The sequence below is a fragment of the Nomascus leucogenys genome, chromosome 24 (assembly GCF_006542625.1).
Source record: "Nomascus leucogenys isolate Asia chromosome 24, Asia_NLE_v1, whole genome shotgun sequence".
NCBI lineage: Eukaryota > Metazoa > Chordata > Mammalia > Primates > Hylobatidae > Nomascus > Nomascus leucogenys.
The window spans coordinates 1,535,963-1,555,574 of record NC_044404.1 but is presented as its reverse complement, the minus strand read 5'-3'; the positions used below and the strand labels follow the sequence as shown (position 1 = coordinate 1,555,574).

General features: G+C 49.3%; 1 protein-coding gene across 1 annotated transcript in view; it reads left to right on the top strand.

Moving 5' to 3' along the window:
- Positions 1–249: 249 nt before the first annotated feature.
- NIPA1 (NIPA magnesium transporter 1) overlaps positions 250–19,612 on the top strand; it is a 45,945-nt gene continuing 26,582 nt past the window's right edge. The window contains exon 1 of the mRNA XM_003267022.4: positions 250–460. Coding sequence (XP_003267070.1) covers positions 286–460 — 175 coding nt within the window. The 5' untranslated portion in view covers positions 250–285. The remainder of the gene's footprint in view (positions 461–19,612) is intronic.

Genomic DNA, 19,612 nt, shown 5'->3' with positions numbered 1-19,612 from the left:
GCATGTTTCTCCGCGCAAACTTAACCGGGAGTCCTGCATTTCCATTTGCGAAATCCGGGAACCCCCGCCCCACCCAGCGCCTCACCGGCCCCTCACTGCCGCCGCGTCCGGCGCCACTGCTGTCCCCGCAGCCTTAGGCGCCGGTCCCTGGCACCCCCGTCCCGCCCCCGCCCCTCTTCCCGCTCCTCCCCCTCCCCTCCCCCGCCCGCGCCTCGCGGTCACCCCCCATCCCGCCCCGCGGGGCGCGGCGCGCAGGCGCAGGCTCGGAGGGCGGGCGCGGGCGGAATGGGGACTGCAGCTGCGGCAGCGGCGGCGGCGGCGGCGGCGGCCGGGGAAGGGGCGCGTAGCCCGAGCCCCGCCGCCGTCTCGCTCGGCCTGGGCGTGGCCGTCGTGTCGAGCCTGGTGAACGGGTCCACGTTCGTGCTACAGAAGAAGGGCATCGTGCGTGCCAAGAGGCGAGGTAGGGCGGGCGGGCCGGTGGGGGAGGCGGGCGGCGTCGCGGGCGGAGAAGGCGGTCGCAGGTGGGGGCGCCCGGGTCGGGACAGGGGACAGGGTCGGGGCCCGGGCCCAGGATGGGGGAAGGCTGCGCGGGCGGGTGCTCCCCGGGGCGGGCCCAGCTGCCGCCGCGTCCTGGCGCTGGGGCCCGGAAGCGGCCCGGGAATCACAGGTGCGTCCTGAGCCTCCGGTGCTTCGCCGCCGCCACGGCTTTTCTCCGTTCCCGGAGGCTGGAGCGGCCTGCTTCGGTGTGCGGGCTTCCCCGGCTGACTTTTTCCCTCGGTCCAGGACCTGCCCCGCGCCGCCCGCAGCCCTCACCGTGGCCCGCAACCCGCGGCCGGGAGCCTCCTGCGGACGCGGTGCTGGGGTGCTGGGGTGCTCGAGCCCGGCACCCGCCTGGAAGCGCCGCTTTAGCCGATGTGCGGCCCGCTCCTAGGGTACGCTCGGGTGAGCGACACCTGGCATTTCCAGTCCCCCACAGAGGCCTTGCGGGTGCAAAAGGAAGACCCGGACGGGCTCTCAGGGCTGTGCGTTCCTGGGGTGCTCGACGGAGCCCGCTGCGGCTTAGACCTGCACCAAATGAATACAAGTGGTCTTCAGTATGGAGAACACGCGCGGCAGATCCAAAACCAAGCCCTGGACGGGCGAAGGCCACTTCCCAGGTGGATGTGCCGCAGCCCCGCACTCCGTAGTGCTCTGCGGGGCAGAGGTCTCCCGGTGTGGTTTGTGCTGGGAGGCCCCGGACGGGACCGGTTTGCCAATGCAGGATGTGGCAGGCTGTGAAACAGTCCGTTTCCATTGCTTCCAGAGGGACTGAGAAAGTGTTGTGGTTCTTGGCCATACTCTCAGAAGAAGAATATTAAGAGCTTTCTGGGAAGGATGTGGCCCCCGAGTCATGGGTTATGAGAGAAAGTAAACTCATGTAATAATTTACATTGCGGAATGCAGGTGAAACTTTCTCTGAGCGAGCCAGGCGTTGGCTTCAGAGAAGAGATAAAGGGCCCGACAGTCTTGAATGAAAATATAAAATCATGGATAATTTAAGGAATTCAGCTTTAAAGTGAAAGCATAGCGGTCTCCCATACAATTTAATTAAATAGAATTAAGTAAAACCAAGTATGATTTTCCAAGGATGCAGATGTGTCTGTCTCTAAGGCACACAGATACACACACACCGCAGCCACACTTCAGGGAGCACCTGTCCGTGTGACAGGCCCTAGGACTGCGTGAGACGGTTAACGCACGTGACTTTATTAATAGGATGGCCCGAGAAAGCACCTCACCTCCCCCAATCCACGGCCCTAGCGTGAGCATGAGGAAAACACCACACAAACCGGAGTAGAAGAACATTTTGCGGCTGGGCGCGGTGGCTGGTGCCTGTAATCCCAGCACTTTGGGAGGCCAAGGCGGGCGGGTCACAAAGTCAGGAGATCTAGACCATCCTGGCTAACACGACGAAACCTCATCTCTACTAAAAATACAAAAAATTACCCCGGTGTGGTGGCACGCACCTGTAGTACCAGCTGAGGCAGGAGAATCTCTTGAACCCGGGAGACAGAGGTTGCAGTGAGCCGGGATCCACCACTGCACTCAGTCTGGGTGACAGAGCAAGACTCTATCTCAAAAAAAAAAGAACATCTTGCAGTACACCTGACCAGTCCCTCTGTGAAGGTCATGGAATCTGAAAGCGCGTCACAACCAGGAGGAACCTAAGAATACGTGAACACCAAATATAAGACATTAGGGAAAAACGAAGGAAAGCTGAATACGAGCTTTAGTTAGTTTTCTAAAAAGTTGATTAAAACTGTTATTTCAACCCAGGTCATGTGGCTCAAAGGAACTGGTGAATAGGAAAATAAACAACAGATCAGCCTTTTAAAAAAAACATGATAAGCTGGGCGCAGTGGCTCACACCTGTAATCCCAGCACTTTGGGAGGCTGAGGCGGGTGGATCACCTGAGGTCAGGAGTTCAAGACCAGTCTGGCCAACATGGTGAAACCCCGTCTCCACTAAAAATGCAAAAATTAGTTGGGCGTGGTGGCGGGCGCCTGTAATCCCAGCTACTCGGGAGGCTGAAGCAGGAGAATTGCTTGAACCCAGGAGGGGAGGTTGCAGTGAGCCAAAATTGTGCCATTGCACTCCAGCCTGAGGGAGAAGAGAAGACTCTGTCTTAAAAAAAAAAAAAAAAGAAAAGACAGATGCTGTTTCTTACACCTATATACTATGCTTTCATTCATTTATTTATTTTTTATTGTGATTTTTTTTTTGAGACGGAGTTTTGCTCTTGTTGCCCAGGCTGGAGTGCAATGACGCTATCTCCCCTCACTGAAACCTCCGCCTCCCGGGTTCAAGCGATTCGCCTGCCTCAGCCTCCCGAGTAGCTGGTATTAACAGGCATGTGCCACCACATCTGGCTAATTTTGTGTTTTTACTGGAGATGGGGTTTCATCATGTTGGCCAGGATGGTCCCAAACTCCGGACCTCAGGTGATCTGTCCACCTCAGTCTCCCAAAATGCTGGGATTACAGGCGTGAGCCACCAACACCCAGCCTATATTATGGTTTTAAATTAATCGAAGTGAACTTGTGATTTTCATTGTTTATTTTAAGCCTCAGAGATTGCATGGTGTTAGGCCTTAGCCCCATGACTCTTCAGAGCCTCCTGTCCAGGAGGCCTTTAGTGCCTCAGTTCTTCCCGGTATGGGCCCAAGGTCCTTTCCATCCCTGTGAGCCACCCATCAAGGTGAGCTGAGAGACCAGCCGGCGGGGCAGAGTCACTTATGGCTGAGAGGAATTGTTTTGGGATTTGGTTAGTAAGTAGGAGAGAAAAGGAGAAGAAAACATGTATAGGGGTTGAGCACCTCCTGCTGAAGAAGGCGAGAGAGGCATGGAGGTGTCTTACACTAGGGAACATTTCCAAGTCATGTGACACCAAAGTATGTTACCAGTGGGGAATCCATGTGGGACTGCAACAACCTCAGTTCTTGCTTCCTCAGAAGAAAGAATTTGGCTGAGGGGCATAAAGCAGAAGGAGAGACCTAGGCAAGTTTTAGAGCAGGAATGAAAGTTTTTTTTTGGAGACGGGAGTCTAGCTAGCTCTGTCACCCAGGCTGGAGTGCAGTGGCGCAATCTTGGCTCATTGCAGCCTCCGCCTCCCAGGCTCAAGCAATTCTCCTGTCTCAGGCTCCTGAGTAGCTGGGATTACAGGTACACGCTACCATGTCCAGCTAATTTTTGTATTTTAGCAGAGACGGGGTTTCACCATGTTGGACAGGCTGGTATTGAACTCCTGACCTCAGATGATCTGCCCACCTTGGTCTCCCAAAGTGGTGGAATTACAGGTCTGAGCCACCATGCTTGGTGAAAAGTTTATTAAAAAGCTTTAGAACAGGAATGAAAGGAAGTAAAGTAGACTTTGAAGAGGGCCAAGCGGGCAACTTGAGAGATCAGGTGCCTTCATTAATTGCATATTTCCCCAGTGACCACCCAGTGCCACTGATTCAGGCTAGCTGTGTTACTCATGGTGGTAGAAGATAGATATAGAGTCTTGTTTCAATGTCTGCTTTGATTTGTTCAACAGATACTGATGAATTTTTTTTTGTTTTTTGAGACGGAGTCTCGCTCTGTCACCAGGCTCGATCTCCTGACCTCTGACCTTGTGATCCTCCCGCCTCGGCCTCCCAAAGTGCTCTTTTTTTTTTTTTTTTTTTTTGAGATGGAGTTTCGCTCTTGTTGCCCAAGCTGGAGTGCAATGGTGCAATCTCAGCTCACTGCAACCTCCACCTCCCGGGTTCAAGTGATTCTCCTGCCTCAGCCTCCCGAGTACTTGGGTTATAGGCATATACCACCACGCCTGGCTAATTTTGTGTTTTTAGTAGAGACTGGTTTCTCCATATTGGTCAGGCTGGTCTCGAACTCCCAACCTCAGGTGATCCACCCGCCTTGACCTCCCAAAGTGCTGGGATTACAGATGTGAGCCACCATGCCTGGCCTTGATGAAGCTCTTATAATGCACCAGGCATTGTGTAGGTGTTGAGAATACAGCAGTTTTAAAATCTTCTCGCCATAAAATCCTTTCCTACATCTGTTGCAAGCAGCAGAATCGACCAGTATGAAATGACAGAAATAGAGGATGAGGGAGGAGAGAGGAGATACGCAAGCACCAGAGAGTGAAGTTCTTGCTTTAAGGGAGACCTAGCGTGACAGTCCTTATGCTGGAAAAAGTTGTGTCTTAGCGAAATTTTTTTTTTTTTTTTGAGACGGAGTCTCGCTCTGTCGCCCAGGCTGGAGTGCAGTGGCGCAATCTCAGCTCACTGCAAGCTCCGCCTCCCGGGTTCACGCCATTCTTCTGCCTCAGGCTCTCAGTAGCTGGGACTACAGGCGCCCGCCACCACGCCCGGCTAATTTTTTGTATTTTTGGTAGAGACGGGGTTTCACCGTGGTCTCGATCTCCTGACCTCGTGATCCACCCGCCTCGGCCTCCCAAAGTGCTGGGATTACAAGCGTGAGCCACCGCGCCCGGCCCTTACTGAAATTTTAAGCTTTAAAATTTTTTAAATTTTTGGATGGATTTAGGGGTACAAATGCAGTTATGTTATATGGTTATATTGAAGAGTGGTGAAGTCTGGGCTTTTAGTGTAATATCACCTGAATATAATATTTCATCCCTCCAACCCTTCCCTTCAGGTCAACCCAGCTAGCCTGAATCAGTGGCACGGGGTGGTCACTGGCGAAGTATGAAATTAATGAAGGCACTTGATCTCTCAAGTTGCCCGCTTGGCCCTCTTCCAAGTCTACTTTATTTCCTTTCATTCCTGTTCATTTGGAGTTTCCAATATCTGTTATTCTACTCTGTACGTCTGAAAGTCAAAAACTGCATGTTCTCACTTATAAGTGGGAGCTAAACAATGAAAGTTTAAACTCTAAATGAATTGCCAGGTGGTAACATTTCTAGATTTGAGATTCTGGAGTCTCATCTTCAGGGGAGTCAAGTTCTGGTCACAGTCCTTCTACTGGGCGGTTTGAGGCACGGCTTCCTGTTTCACTTTTTTTTTTTTTTTTTTTTTTGAGACGGAGTCTTGCCCTGTCGCCCAGGCTGGAGTGCAGTGGTGCCATCTCGGCTCACTGCAATCTCTGCCTCCTGGGTTCAAGCGATTCTCCTGCCTCAGCCTCCCCAGTAGCTGTGATTACAGGCGTCTGCCACCACACCTGGCTAATTTTTGTATTTTGAGTAGAGGCAGGGTTTCACCATGTTGGCCAGGCTGGTCTTGATCCACCCGCCTCGACCTCCCAAAGTGCTGGGATTACAGGTGTGAGCCACCGCGCCTGGCCCTCTTTCACTTTTAAAGGAACTTCCCAGAGAATCAGCCAGATACACAGTACAAGTCCCAGTAGGCCAGGGAGCATCCTCTACAGCATAGGCTCAGATGGGACCATCTGACTTCTTTGCCATGCTTTTGGATGACATGCTGTGGGAAGCAGGCAGGGAGGCAGGTGGGTCGTGTTCAGTGTCAGAGCCCCATTGAAGCAGGGCTTATGGAAGAGAAACATTCACAGGATGTGAAGACATTTGTGGAAAGCCCATGGCAACATTAGAATAGCAGTGCCATCACTCAGCAGGTGCAGCAGAGGCTGAGTGTGCCTGGGTGGGTGAGGATGAGCCCAAAGTCAGGCTGCGCAGGATGGCTGCCCTTGAGGGGTTCGCATGGCTGCCCTGGGACAGGCTTCCTGGGGACAGTCTCAGGAAAGTTGTGTGTTTAGAATTTGTTGGAGGCTTTTTTTTTTTTTTTTTTTTGGAGATGGAGTCTTGCTCTGTCGCCCAGGCTGGAGTGCAGTGGTGTGATCTCCACTCACTGCAAGCTCCGCCTCCCAGGTTCTTGCCGTTTTCCTGCCTTAGCCTCCCAAATAGCTGGGACTACAGATGCCCGCCACCACACCCGGCTAATTTTTTGTATTTTTAGTAGAGATGGGGTTTCACCACGTCAGCCAGAATGGTCTCGATCTTCTGACCTCGCGATCTGCCTTCCTCGGCCTCCCAATGTGCTGGGCTCCCACTGCGCCCAGCCTGGAGGCTTTTAAGAATTGAGTGGGGGCCGGGCATGGTGGCTCACACATGTAATCCCAGCACTTTGGGAGGCCGAGGCAGGTGGATTGCCTGAGGTCAGGTGTTTGAGACCAGCCTGGCCAGCATGGTGAAACCCCGTCTCTACTAAAAATACAGAAATTGTCCAGGTGTGGTGGTGGGCACCTGTAATCCCAGCTACTCAGGAGGCTGAGGCAGGAGAATTGCTTGAACCCAGGAGGCGGAAGTTGCAGTGAGGCTAGATCACACCATTGCACTCCAGCCTGGGCAACAAGAGCAAAAACTCCATCTAAAAAAACAACAAAAAGAGAATTGGGTTGGTAGCGGGAGGCGCAGGTTACAGTGGCCAAGATTGCACCACTGTACTCCAGCCTGGGCAACGGAGTGAGACTCCGTCTCAAAAACAAAAATCCCGGGTGTGTGGTGGCTCACGCCTATAATCATAGCACTTTGGGACACCAAGGTGGGCAGATCAGCTGAGGTCAGGAGTTCAAGATCAGCCTGGCCAACATGATGAAACCCCATCTCTACAAAAATACAAAAATTAGCCGGGCGTGGTGGCACATGCCTGTAGTCCCAGCCACTTGGGAGGCTGAGGCATGAAAATTGCCTGAACCCGGGATGCAGAGGTTGCAGTGAGCTGAGATCGCACCACCGCACTCCACTCCATGCCAGCCAGGCTACGGAGTGGGACTGTGTCTCAAAAAAAAAAAAAAAAAAAAAAAAAGAATACATGGTATTGTTTCTAAGAATAGTTATTCTGCCCTGCTATCAAACATTAGAGCTTCTTTTTTTTAATTTTTTTTTGAGAGGGAGTCTCGCTCCATCTCCCAGGCTGGAGTGCAGTGGCGTGATCTTGGCTCACTGCAACCTCCGCCTACCAGGTTCAAGGGATTCTCCTGCCGCAGCCTCCCGAGTAGCTGGGACTACAGGTGTCCGCCACCATGCCCAGCTAATTTTCCTATTTTTAGTAGAGACAGGGTTTCACCATGTTGGCCAGGCTGGTCTTGAACTCCTGACCTCAAGTGTTCTGCCTGTTTTCGGCCTTCCAACTTACGTTTAAGTCTTCAGTCTATCTTGAGTTGACTTTTGTGTATGGTGACACATAGGGGTCCAGTTTTATTTTTCTGCACATGGCTATTAAGTTTTCCTAGCTACATTTATTGAAGGGTGTATCCTTTCCCCAGTGCATGTTCTTGGTGGCTTTGTTGAGGATCAATGGGAGTAAATATGTAGATTTATTTCTGGGTTCTCTTTTTTTTTTTTTTTTTTTTTTTTTTTTTGAGACGGAGTATCGCTCTGTCGCCCAGGCTGGAGTGCAGTGGCACAATCTCGGCTCACTGCAAGCTCCGCCTCCCGGGTTCACGCCATTCTCCTGCCTCAGCCTCTCCGAGTAGCTGGGACTACAGGCGCCCGCCACCACGCCCGGCTAATTTTTTGTATTTTTTAGTAGAGACGGGGTTTCACCGTGGTCTCGATCTCCTGACCTCGTGATCCGCCCGCCTCGGCCTCCCAAAGTGCTGGGATTACAAGCGTGAGCCACCGCGCCCGGCCTATTTCTGGGTTCTCTATTTGTCCCATTGGTCTATGTGTCTTTTTATACAAATACCAGGCTATTTTGGTTACTCTAGGCTTATAATTTGTTTTGAAGTCAGGAGGTGTGTTGCCTTCAGCATTGTTCTTTTTGCTCAGGATTGCTTTGGATATTTGGGCTCTTTTTTGGCTTCATATGAATTGTTTTTTTTCTATTTCCCTGAAAAATGTTGCTGTTATATTGATAGGGATTGCATTGACTCTCATAGCATTATCTGCAACAACCTAGCAACCAGGTGTCATCAACTGAAGGATGATAGCAAAAGGCAGTTCTCACACACGCTGCAACGTGGAGGACATTTTGCTGAGCGAAACAAGCCAGTCACAAATGACAAAGCCGGTGATTCCGCTTATGTGAGGCACCCACCGCAGTGACATTCATAGAGACAGGAAGTAGAATGGTGGTTCCAGGGGTGGGAGGAGGGGAAATGGGAGTTGGTGTTTATGGGTACAAAGCTTCAGTGTGTGAAGATGGAGTGTGGAGATGGATGGTGGTGATGGCTGCACAGCAGTGTCAGTGTATTTCACAGGACTGAGCTGAACACTTCAAAATGGTTAAGATGATAAAGTTTATGTTATGTATATTTTACCAAAATAAAAACATCCTTTTCAGATTTTATAGACTCCTCCCTGAGAGGAGTGCTGCCTGCGGTGCAGGCACCCTGTGGAGATGTGGAGGGGAAGGGAGTGGTCTCGTGAGAGTGGAAACTGAGATCCAGGTGTCCCATTTCGAGCCCCCAAGCCTTCCACACTCGCACTGGCTCTGGGGTGGACGTATTCTTTTTTTTTTTTTTATTATACTTTAGGTTTTAGGGTACATGTGCACAATGTGCAGGTTTGTTACATATGTATCCATGTGCCATGTTGTTTTGCTGCACCCATTAACTCGTCATTTAGCATTAGGTATATCTCCTAATGCTGTCCCTCCCCTCTCCCCCCACCCCACAACAGTCCCCGGAGTGTGATGTTCCCCTTCCTGTGTCCATGAGTTCTCATTGTTCAATTCCCACCTATGAGTCAGAACATGCGGTGTTTGGTTTTTTGTCCTTGCGATAGTTTACTGAGAATGATGTTTTCTAGTTTCATCCATGTCCCTACAAAGGACATGAACTCATCATTTTTTATGGCTGCATAGTATTCCATGGTGTATATGCACCACATTTTCTTAATCCAGTCTATTGTTGTTGGACATTTGGGTTGGTTCCAACTCTTTGCTATTGTGAATAGTGCCGCAATAAACATACGTGTGCATGTGTCTTTATAGCAGCATGATTTATAATCCTTTGGGTATATACCCAGTAATGGGATGGCTGGGTCAAATGGTATTTCTAGTTCGAGATCCCTGAGGAGTCGCCACACTGACTTCCACAATGGTTGAACTAGTTTACAGTCCCACCAACAGTGTAAAAGTGTTCCTATTTCTCCACATCCTCTCCAGCACCTGTTGTTTCCTGACTTTTTAATGATGGCCATTCTAACTGGTGTGAGATGGTATCTCACTGTGGTTTTGATTTGCATTTGTCTGATGGCCAGTGATGATGAGCATTTTTTCATGTGTTTTTTGGCTGCACAAATGTCTTCTTTTGAGAAGTGTCTGTTCATGTCCTTTGCCCACTTTTTGATGGGGTTGTTTGTTTTTTCTTGTAAATTTGTTTGAGTTCATTGTAGATTCTGGATATTAGCCCTTTGTCAGATGAGTAGGTTGCAAAAATTTTCTCCCATTCTGTAGGTTGCCTGTTCACTCTGATGGTAGTTTCTTTTGCTGTGCAGAAGCTCTTTAGTTTAATTAGATTCCATTTGTCAATTTTGGGTTTCCTGTCATACCCACGCTCCTCACACCTGGGCACGCTCCCGCCCCAGGTGGAGACAAAGCGAGGTTAGTTCCGCTGCTTCTGGGGACCCTCCAGACCCTGACATGAGGTCATGCCCCTTGTGTGTCTCCTTGGTGCATGTCCTCAGCACCCCCGGCCCTCTCTTGTCCCCTGACCCTGAGGGATGATGGCCTGCTCACTCGTTTGCATTCCCCCCCATCCCAGCTCTTCCAGGGCTGTCACGTGTCCACTGGGAGGAATGGGCTGGACACTGAGCAGAGGTGTCTAACTGGTCATGGGGAGCCGCAGAGTGAGGACGGCCAACCTGAACCTTTTGTTTTATGAAAGGATTTCGCATCTGTCTTCAGGTGCCTCGGAGCTGACCTTACTTATTTCCTACTAAGCAACAGAATCTAGAGTTACTGCCAGCTCTGATCTTTATCTGACCCTGAGAGGAGATCAGTGATATAGGCATGGTGAGAAGGGTGTGAGAGTCAGGAGCCTTTGAATGGCTCGCAGCCTGTGCTTGGTTTCCTTAATGCTGTTTCCATCAGAAAAGGAGATAAAGGGGGGCTGCTGCGTACTGAAGCCCCATGGTGTCCCAGACTCATGTCATGTCATGATTCTGCGGTGGACTGGGCTCAGCTAGGCGACTCTCCAGCAGCTGCAAGCAGATGGTGGCCGGGGCTGGAGTCAACTCAGTGCCGGACAGGACTGGGCGGCCATGCAGATGGCATCTTCACTCGAGTCTGGGGTAGCTGGACAGCTGAGGGCTTGCTGAGCATTGCTGTCTCTGCTCTCCCTTCCTCTATCCCTGCAGCTCTTCACGCAGGGCTCCCTTGGACCCCCTTACAGCGTGCTGGTCTCTGGGAAGCCAGACCCCTTCCATGGTGTGTGGCTTTCCCTTGGCAAAGCTTCCTAAGGACCACGGTGGAAGCTCGGTGGATCCTTGTAGTGCTGCTTCTGCCACATCTCTTGGCTTGCTCGGGCCACTCAAGTGCAGTATGGGAGGGGATGTATAAGGATGTGAATCCCAGGGGCAAGGTACAGAAGAGGAGGTTCAGATTTGCAGAGATCCTAACACGTGCCTGGTCACACAACTGGTGGTGCCTGAATAGGAACATAGCTGGGGCTGATTTTGGTATTGTTCTCTCACCCTGCCCCCTGTAGGGTGGTTAGGGGGAAGATAGATAAATCCACCTACAGATAAGGTATTTTTTTTTTTAGACAGAGTCTTTTTCTGTCGCCCAGGCTGGAGTACAGTGGTGTGATCTTGGCTCACTGCAGCTTCGACCTCCTGGGCTCAAGTGATCCCCCACCCCCGCCTCCTGAGTAGCACCACCTCTGCATCCGGCTAATTTTTGTATTTTTATTTTTAGAGACATGATCTTGCTATGTTGCCCACGCTGGTCTTGAACTCCTGGGGCTCAAGTGGTCCTCCACCTCAGCCTCCCAAAGTGCTGGGATTACATGTGTGAGCCACCATGCATGGCCCCAGATAAGGCTTTTCTAGGAGAGACTTAACTCTTCATTTAGAAAAAGCCGGTACCCTGATGCTGGGCAAACAGAAATTCATTTTCATTTTCTTATGATAGAAGCAGGAAGACATCACGAATGTAAATTTCTACATGAAACCAATAATCCTTGGTCTTACTGAATTGCTGTTGGACAGAATATATTTTGCCCTCAAATATTTATAGTTTAAATATAATTTATATTTATATTTTCAGTTCTTTTCTTTCTTTTTTCTTTTTTTAGAGATAGGGTGTTGTTATGTTGATCAGGCTGGTCCCCCACTCCTGGCCTCAAATGATCCTCCCATCTTAGCCTTCCAAACTACTAGCATTCCAGGCGTGAGCCACTACACCCAGCTATTTTCAGTTCTTTAATTAAGCCCTTAATGAATAACCAATTCCTTTTTTGTTTTAACCATGAGGGACTAGAAAAGATCACTTTCAGAAAGGAAATGTTCAGTCTCACACTCCTACTCCGCAGCCGGGAGCCTGTGAATGTAAACGGTCCCTTTTGGATGTTGCCAGGGCTGGTCTAAGAGGCCATGTCGCCGACCCATGCAGGGACAGGGTTCCCTGACTCATGCCCAGCCAGGGCTCTTTACTGTGATATAATTATTCAGCAGAGTATATCTTGAGTTTCCAGAACCTAGGCTTAGTCATGTTTTTAAAAAGCATTTTTTCCTGATTGTAGAATCCATAGTCATTGTTTAAAATCTGGAAAGTATAGAAAATGGTGGTTCGGAAAGTGGACCTTATTCATCTCTCCACCTGGAGGTGGCTGCTATTACAATTGAGGTTTCTTTCTTTGTTTTTTTTTTTTTTTTTTAGACAAAGTCTCACTCTCACCCAGGCTGGAGTGCAGTGATGCGATCTCAGCTCACTGCAACCTCCACCTCCCAGGTTCAAGCGATTCTTGTGCCTCAGCCTCCTGAGTAGCTGGGATTACATGTGCACACCACCATGCCTGGCTAATATATTTGGGGTTTTTTTTTTTTTGGACGGAGTCTCGCTCTGTCGCCCAGGCTGGAGTGCAGTGGCGTGATCTCTGCTTACTGCAAGCTCTGTCTCCCGGGTTCACACCATTCTCCTGCCTCAGCCTCCCAAGTAGCTGGGACTACAGGCGCCCGCCATCACGCCCGGCTAATTTTTTTTTATACATTTAGTAGAGACGGGGTTTCACCATGTTAGCCAGGATGGTCTCGATCTGCTGACCTCGTGATCCACCCGCCTCGGCCTCCCAAAGTGCTGGGATTACAGGTGTAAGCCACCGTGCCCAGCTTTTTTTTTTTTTTTTTTTTTTTGAGATGGAGTTTTGCTCTCTTGTTTCCCAGGCCGGAGTGCAATGGTGCGATCTCGGCTCACCGCAACTTCCGCCTCCCGTTCAAGCAATTCTCCTGCCTCAGCCTCCCAAGTAGCTGGGATTGCAGGCATGCGCCACTATGCCCGGCTAATTTTGTATTTTTAGTAGAGATGGGTTTTCACTATATTGGCTAGGCTGGTCTTGAACTCCTGACCTCAAGTGATCCGCCCACCTCAGCCTCCCAAAGTATTGGGATTACAGGCGTGAACCACCGCTCCTGGCCGTATACTTCTTTCTAGTCACATTCAGTAATTATATTTCAAAACTGATTTTTTTTTTTTTTTTTTTTTTTTTTGAGACAGAGTCTTGCTCTGTCGCCCAGGCTGGAGTGCAGTGGCGCAATCTCAGCTCACTGCAAGCTCCGCCTCCCGGGTTCATGCCATTCTCCTGCCTCAGCCTCCCCAGCAGCTGGGACCACAGGCACCTGCCACCACACCTGGCTAATTTCTTTTTGTATTTTTAGTAGAGACGGGGTTTCACTGTGTTAGCCAGGATGGTGTCGATCTCCTCACCTTGTGATCCACCCACCTTGGCCTCCCAAAGTGCTCGGATTACAGGCGTGAGCCACCGCGCCTGGCCTCAAAACTGATTCTTAGTGAAAAAATCCTATGCACAAAACATATATTAGCCCCACCTATCAGATGTTCTAAGAAACATATATGCTAAAAATCTTTTTTTTTTTTTTTTTTTTTTTTTGAGACGGAGTCTCGCTCTGTCGCCCAGGCTGGAGTGCAGTGGCGCAATCTCAGCTCACTGCAAGCTCCGCCTCCCGGGTTCACACCATTCTCCTGCCTCAGCCTCTCGAGTAGCTGGGACTACAGGCGCCCGCCACTGCGCCCAGCTAATTTTTTGTATTTTGAGTAGAGACGGGGTTTCACCGTGTTGGCCAGGATGGTCTCGATCTCCTGACCTTGTGATCTGCCTGCCTTGGCCTCCGTAAGTGCTGGGATTACAGGCATGAGCCACTGTGCCTGGCCTATCCTAAAAATCTTAACAAAACAAAACAAAACAAAACCAGTGGGGTGCACTGGCTCACGTCTGTAATCCCAGCACTTTGGGAGGCCGAGGCTGGCGGATCACGAGGTCAAGAGATCGAGATCATCCTGGCCAACAGGGTGAATCCCCGTCTCTACTAAAAATACAAAAAATTAGTCGGGCGCCTGTAGTCCCAGCTACTCGGGAGGCTGAGGCAGGAGAATGGCATGAGCCCGGGAGGCGGAGCTTGCAGTGAGCCGAGATCGTGCCACTGCACTCCAGCCTGGGCGACAGAGAGAGAGTCCGTCTCAAAAAAAAACAAAAAACAAAAAAACCTCTTTATTGTGGTAAATATCAAATATGTTCAAAGTAGAGGAAGTAGTTAATGAATCCCATGTACATATCACCCTTGGTTAGCAGTGATCATTTCTCACCCATACACTGTGGGTGGCAATGTAAATTAGTTCAACTCCTGTGGAAAACCGGATGGAGATTTTTCAAAGAACTAAAAATAGATCTACCATTCAACCCAGCAGTCCCAGTACTGGGTGTGTACTCAAAGAAAAATAAATAGTTTTATCAAAAAGACACATGCACTTGTATGTTTACTGTGGCACGATTCACAATAGCAGTGTCATGGAATTAACCTAAGTGTCCACCGACAGTTGACCAGATAAAGAAAATATGACACATATACACATGTGGAATACTACGCAGCCATAAAAAGAACAAGACCATGTCCTTCACAGCAACATGGATGGAGCTGGAGGCCATTATCCTAACTCACAGAAAATCAAATACCATATGTTCTTACTTATATGTGGGAGCTAAACACATAGACATAAAGATGAATATAATAGTTTGTAATCCCAGTAATCTGCCGAGGTGGGCAGTTCACTTCAGCCCAGGAGTTCAAGACCAGCCTGGGCAACGTGGCGAAACCTCATCTCTACAAAAAATACACAAATTGACTGGCCAGCGCAGTGGCTCACACCTGTAATCCCAGCACTTTGGGAGGCTGAGGTGGAAAGATCATGAGGTCAGGAGATCGAGACCATCCTGGCTAACACGGTCAAACCCCATCTCTACTAAAAATACAAAAAATTAGCCAGGTGTGCTGGCAGGCGCCTGCAGTCCTAGCTACTCGGGAGGCTGAGGCAGGAGAATGGCGTGAACCCGGGAGGCGGAGCTTGCAGTAAGCCGAGATCGCACCATTGCACTCCAGCCTGGGTGACACAGCAAGACCGTCTCAAAAAAAAAAAAAAAAAAAAAATTAGCCGAGTGCGGTGGTGCACCTGTAGTCTCAGCTACTGGGGAGGCTGAGATAGGAGGATGGCTTGAACCCAGGAGGTTGAGGCTTCAGGGAGCCAAGATCGCACCACTGCACTCCAGCCTGGGAGACAGAATGAGACCCTGTCTCAAAAAAAAAAAAAGAGAAAAGGAAAGATGATGTAATAGACACTGGGGACTGCTAGAGGGGGAGGGTAGACTGGGGTGAGGGTTGAAAAATTACCTGTTGGGTGGCCGGGCGCGGTGGCTCACGCTTGTAATCCCAGCACTTTGGGAGGCCGAGGCGGGCGGATCACGAGGTCAGGAGATCGAGACCACGGTGAAACCCCGTCTCTACTAAAAAAATAGAAAAAATTAGCCGGGCGTGGTGGTGGGCGCCTGTAGTCCCAGCTCCTCGGAGAGGCTGAGGCAGGAGAATGGCGTGAACCCGGGAGGCGGAGCTTGCAGTGAGCCGAGATTGTGCCACTGCACCCCAGCCTGGGTGACAGAGCGAGACTCCGTCTCAAAAAAAAAAAAAAAAAAAAAAAAAAAAAAAAGAAAAATTACCTGTTGGGTACTATGTGCACTATTTGGGTGATGAGTTCCCTAGAAGCCCAAACCCCAGCACTGCACAACATACGCAAAGAACAAACCTGCACATGGTCCCCTGAATTACTCAACCACCACAGCAACAACAAATCGTCCTTCCTCGGCAATTTCGCTTTATCTATACCCCAGGGCCAACCCCACCCACACCCCTGTAGGATTTTTTTTGAAATAGATCCCAAGCAAATTACCATTTCATCTGCATATTTCAACGAGTCCTTCTTTGTTAAACATAATCATAATACCTTTATTGCACCAAAAAATTAAGAATAATTTTTTCATGTTCTCACATATCTGGTTAGTGTTTAAATTTCTGTGATTATCTTACAAGTTTTGCCCAGTTCATCTTTTAGAATCAGGATCCAGTTAAGACCTACACGTTGGGTGGTACAGCTCTTTTTCATGTAATTTAAAAAATGAGGCAGTGGGCTGGGCGTGGTGGCTCACGCCTATAATCCCAATACTTTGGGAGGCTGAGGTGAGTGGGTCACCTGGGGTCAGGAGTTCGAGACCAGCCTGACCAACATGGTGAAACCGCGTCTCTACTAAAAATACAAAATTGGCGCTGGGCACTGTGGCTCACGCCTGTAATCCCAGCACTTTGGGAGGCCGAGGTGGGCATATCACAAGGTCAGGAGATTGAGACCATCCTGGCTAACACGGTAAAACCCCGTCTCTACTAAAAATACAGAAAAAATGTAGCCAGACGTGGTGGCGGGCACCTGTAGTCCCAGCTACTTGGGAGGCTGAAGCAGGAGAATGGCGTGAACCTGGGAGGTGGAGCTTGCAGTGAGCCTAGATCGCGCCACTGCACTCCAGCCTGGGCGACAATGTGAGACTCCGTCTCAAAAAAAAAAAAAAAAAAAATTAGCCTGGTGTGATGTCGCATGCCTGTAGTCCCGGCTACTCGGGAGGCTGAGGTTGCAGGGAGCCGAGATCACGCCACTGCACTCCAGCTTGGGTGACGAGTAAAACTCCAGCTCAAGAAAAAAAAAAAAAAAAAAAGAGGCAGCATGCACTGAGCCCACCCCATGTGTGCCAGTTTATGTCCTGTGGTTGTGTTCAGTCTGTCGTGAGCTTGTCCCCCTGTTAGATGTTCTTTGCAAACATATTCAGGGTTGCATGAATGTTACCGTTCTACTTTTACAGGGCATGGACATTTCCAGTTCCTTACCAGTACACATGACTGAGAGCTCATTATCCTAGATTCTTCTGTTCACATCAGCAGAGCACACTAGTACAGGTATAATACCTGACATCTACGTGTCCTGTATCAAGGAGTCGGCCCAGCTTGGCTTCTCAGCCCTCAGGGTGCATGGGGGCAGTGTCGATCCCTGTCGTGGGGGAAAGGATGAGAGAAATTGCCTCTAGTTAAGGCAGAGAGGAAGAGGGTGCTCTGTAGGGGCAGACAACACGTCTAGTGACTTTTTTTTTTTTTTTTTTTTGAGAGACAGAGTCTTGCTCTGTCACCCAGGCTGGAGTGCAGTGGCATGATCTCGGCTCACTGCAACTTCCATCTCCCGGGGTTCAAGCAATTCTCCTGCCTCAGCCTCCCGAGTAGCTAGGACTACAGGCACCTGCTACCACGCCCGGCTAATTTTTGTATTTTTAGTAGAGACGGGGTTTCACCATATTGGCCAGGCTGGTCTTGAACTCCTGACCTTGTGATCCATATGCCTTGGCCTCCCAAAGTGTTAGGATTACAGGCGTGAGCCACTGCGCCTGGCTGTGACTTTTTATGTGTTTGTATTCACTGAGGACTGTGTACACTGATGATTCTCAGTAAATATTTGATAGATGGAACAAAGAAATAGAATACAGATACTGCACTGAGCTTCCCTGGAGGGAGGATGGAGAGGAAGAAGCATGTGTTAATATGTGCTGTACTCTTAATTTCCATTTGAAACAGAGAATGACATTTCCCATAGAAACTGCAAGAAACTTTATTACAGTGGTTAGTTGTATTAGGGTCAGCATTGTGTGGGCTAACCCAGAAATTTAACTTTTTAAATTAAAAAAATTAAGAGTCGGGCACGGTGGCTCACGCCTGTAATCCCAGCACCTTGGGAGGCCAAGGCAGGCAGATCACGAGGTCAGGAGTTCGAGACCAGCCTGACCAACATGGTGAAACCCTGTCTCTACTAAAAATACAAAGATTAGCCGGGCGTGGTGGCACATGCCTGTAATCACAGCTACTTGGGAGGCTAAGGCAGGAAAATTGCTTGAACCCGGGAGGTGGAGGTTGTGGTGAGCCAAGATCATGCCACTGCACTTCAGCCTGGGTGACAGAGTGAGACTCTGTCTCAAAAAAAAAAAAAAAAAAAAAAAAAAAACCACTTTATTGGGGTATGATTAATATATAAAAAGCTGTGCATGTTTAATGTACACACCTCCATGAGTGCACGGATAAGTGTGCTACCTGTGAAATCTTCACCACCAAGAAATTTAACTCTTATTTATCAACTATTTCTTTTTTAAGTATTGGGGTATAATTACATAGAACAAGCTGCACAGATCTTAAAGGTACAGTTTGATGAGTTTTGACAAATGAAGATGCCTGTGTAACCAACAGCCCAGTGAAGAAATTGATTGTTGCTGCCACCCTAGAAAGTTCCCTGGTGCCCCATCCCCCATACCAAGGTGCCTACTCTTCTGGTGCCCATCTGCATAGGTTGAATAAATTTTGCCTGTTCCCATGCTTCATGTAAATGGAATCATATAGTATGTATTCTCTTATGTCTGCTTTTCTTGCTGGGCATAGTTTGAAGATTGATCATGATGTGGGTATCAGTAATATGTTCCTTGTTATTGCTGAGTAGTGTTGTGTTGTTTGAGTATACCAGTTTGCATATCCATTCTCCTGTTGATGAACTTTTTTTTTTGGGGTGGGTGGTGATAGACTCTTGCTCTGTTGCCCATGCTGGAGTGCAGTGGCGTGATCTTGGCTCACTGTAACCTCTGCCTACCAGGTTCAAGCGATTCTCCTGCCTCAGCCTCTCCAGTAGCTGGGATTATAGGCAGCCGTCACCATGCCTAAGTTTTGTATTTTTAGTAGAGATGGGATTTCACTATGTTGGCCGGGCTGGTCTCAAACTCCTGACCGCAGGTGATCCACTCACCTCGGCGTCCCAAAGTGCTGGGATTATAGGCATGAGCCACCACGCCTGGCTGGGTTCTACCGTATTATTGACTGGTAAGAGTGTGTGTGTGTGTGTGTGTATGTACGTATTATGTATGTGTGTGTATGTATATATATACACACACACACACACACATATATACACATATATTAACCATATAGATATATGTTATATATCTGTAATCTAGATACAAGTTTTTGTCAGATACAGGGATTGGAAATATTTTCTCTGTGGCTTGCCTTTTCATTTTCTTAAAAGTGCCTTTTTTTTGTTTTTTTGAGACGGAGTCTCACTCTGTTGCGTAGGCTGGAGTACAGTGGCGCGATCTTGGCTCACTGCAACCTCTGCCCCCCTGGCTCAAGTGATTCTCCTGCCTCAGCCTCCTGAGTAGCTGGGATTACAGGTGCCTGCTACCGGGCCCAGCTAATTTTTTTTTTTTTTTGAGAGGGAGTCTCACTCTGTCGCCCAGGCTGGAGTGTAGTGGCGTGATCTCGGCTCACTGCAGACTCCGCCTCCCGAGTTCACACCATTCTTCTGCCTCAGCCTCCCGAGTAGCTGGGACTACAGGCGCCCACCACCACGCCTGGCTAATTTTTTGTATTTTTAGTAGAGATGGGGTTTCACCGTGTTAGCCAGGATGGTCTCAATCTCCTGACCTTGTGATCCGCCCGCCTCGGCCTCCGAAAGTGCTGGGATTACAGGCGTGAGCCACCGTGCCCGGCCTTGTTTTTGTTTTTTTGAGACAGGGTCTCACTCTGTTGCCCAGG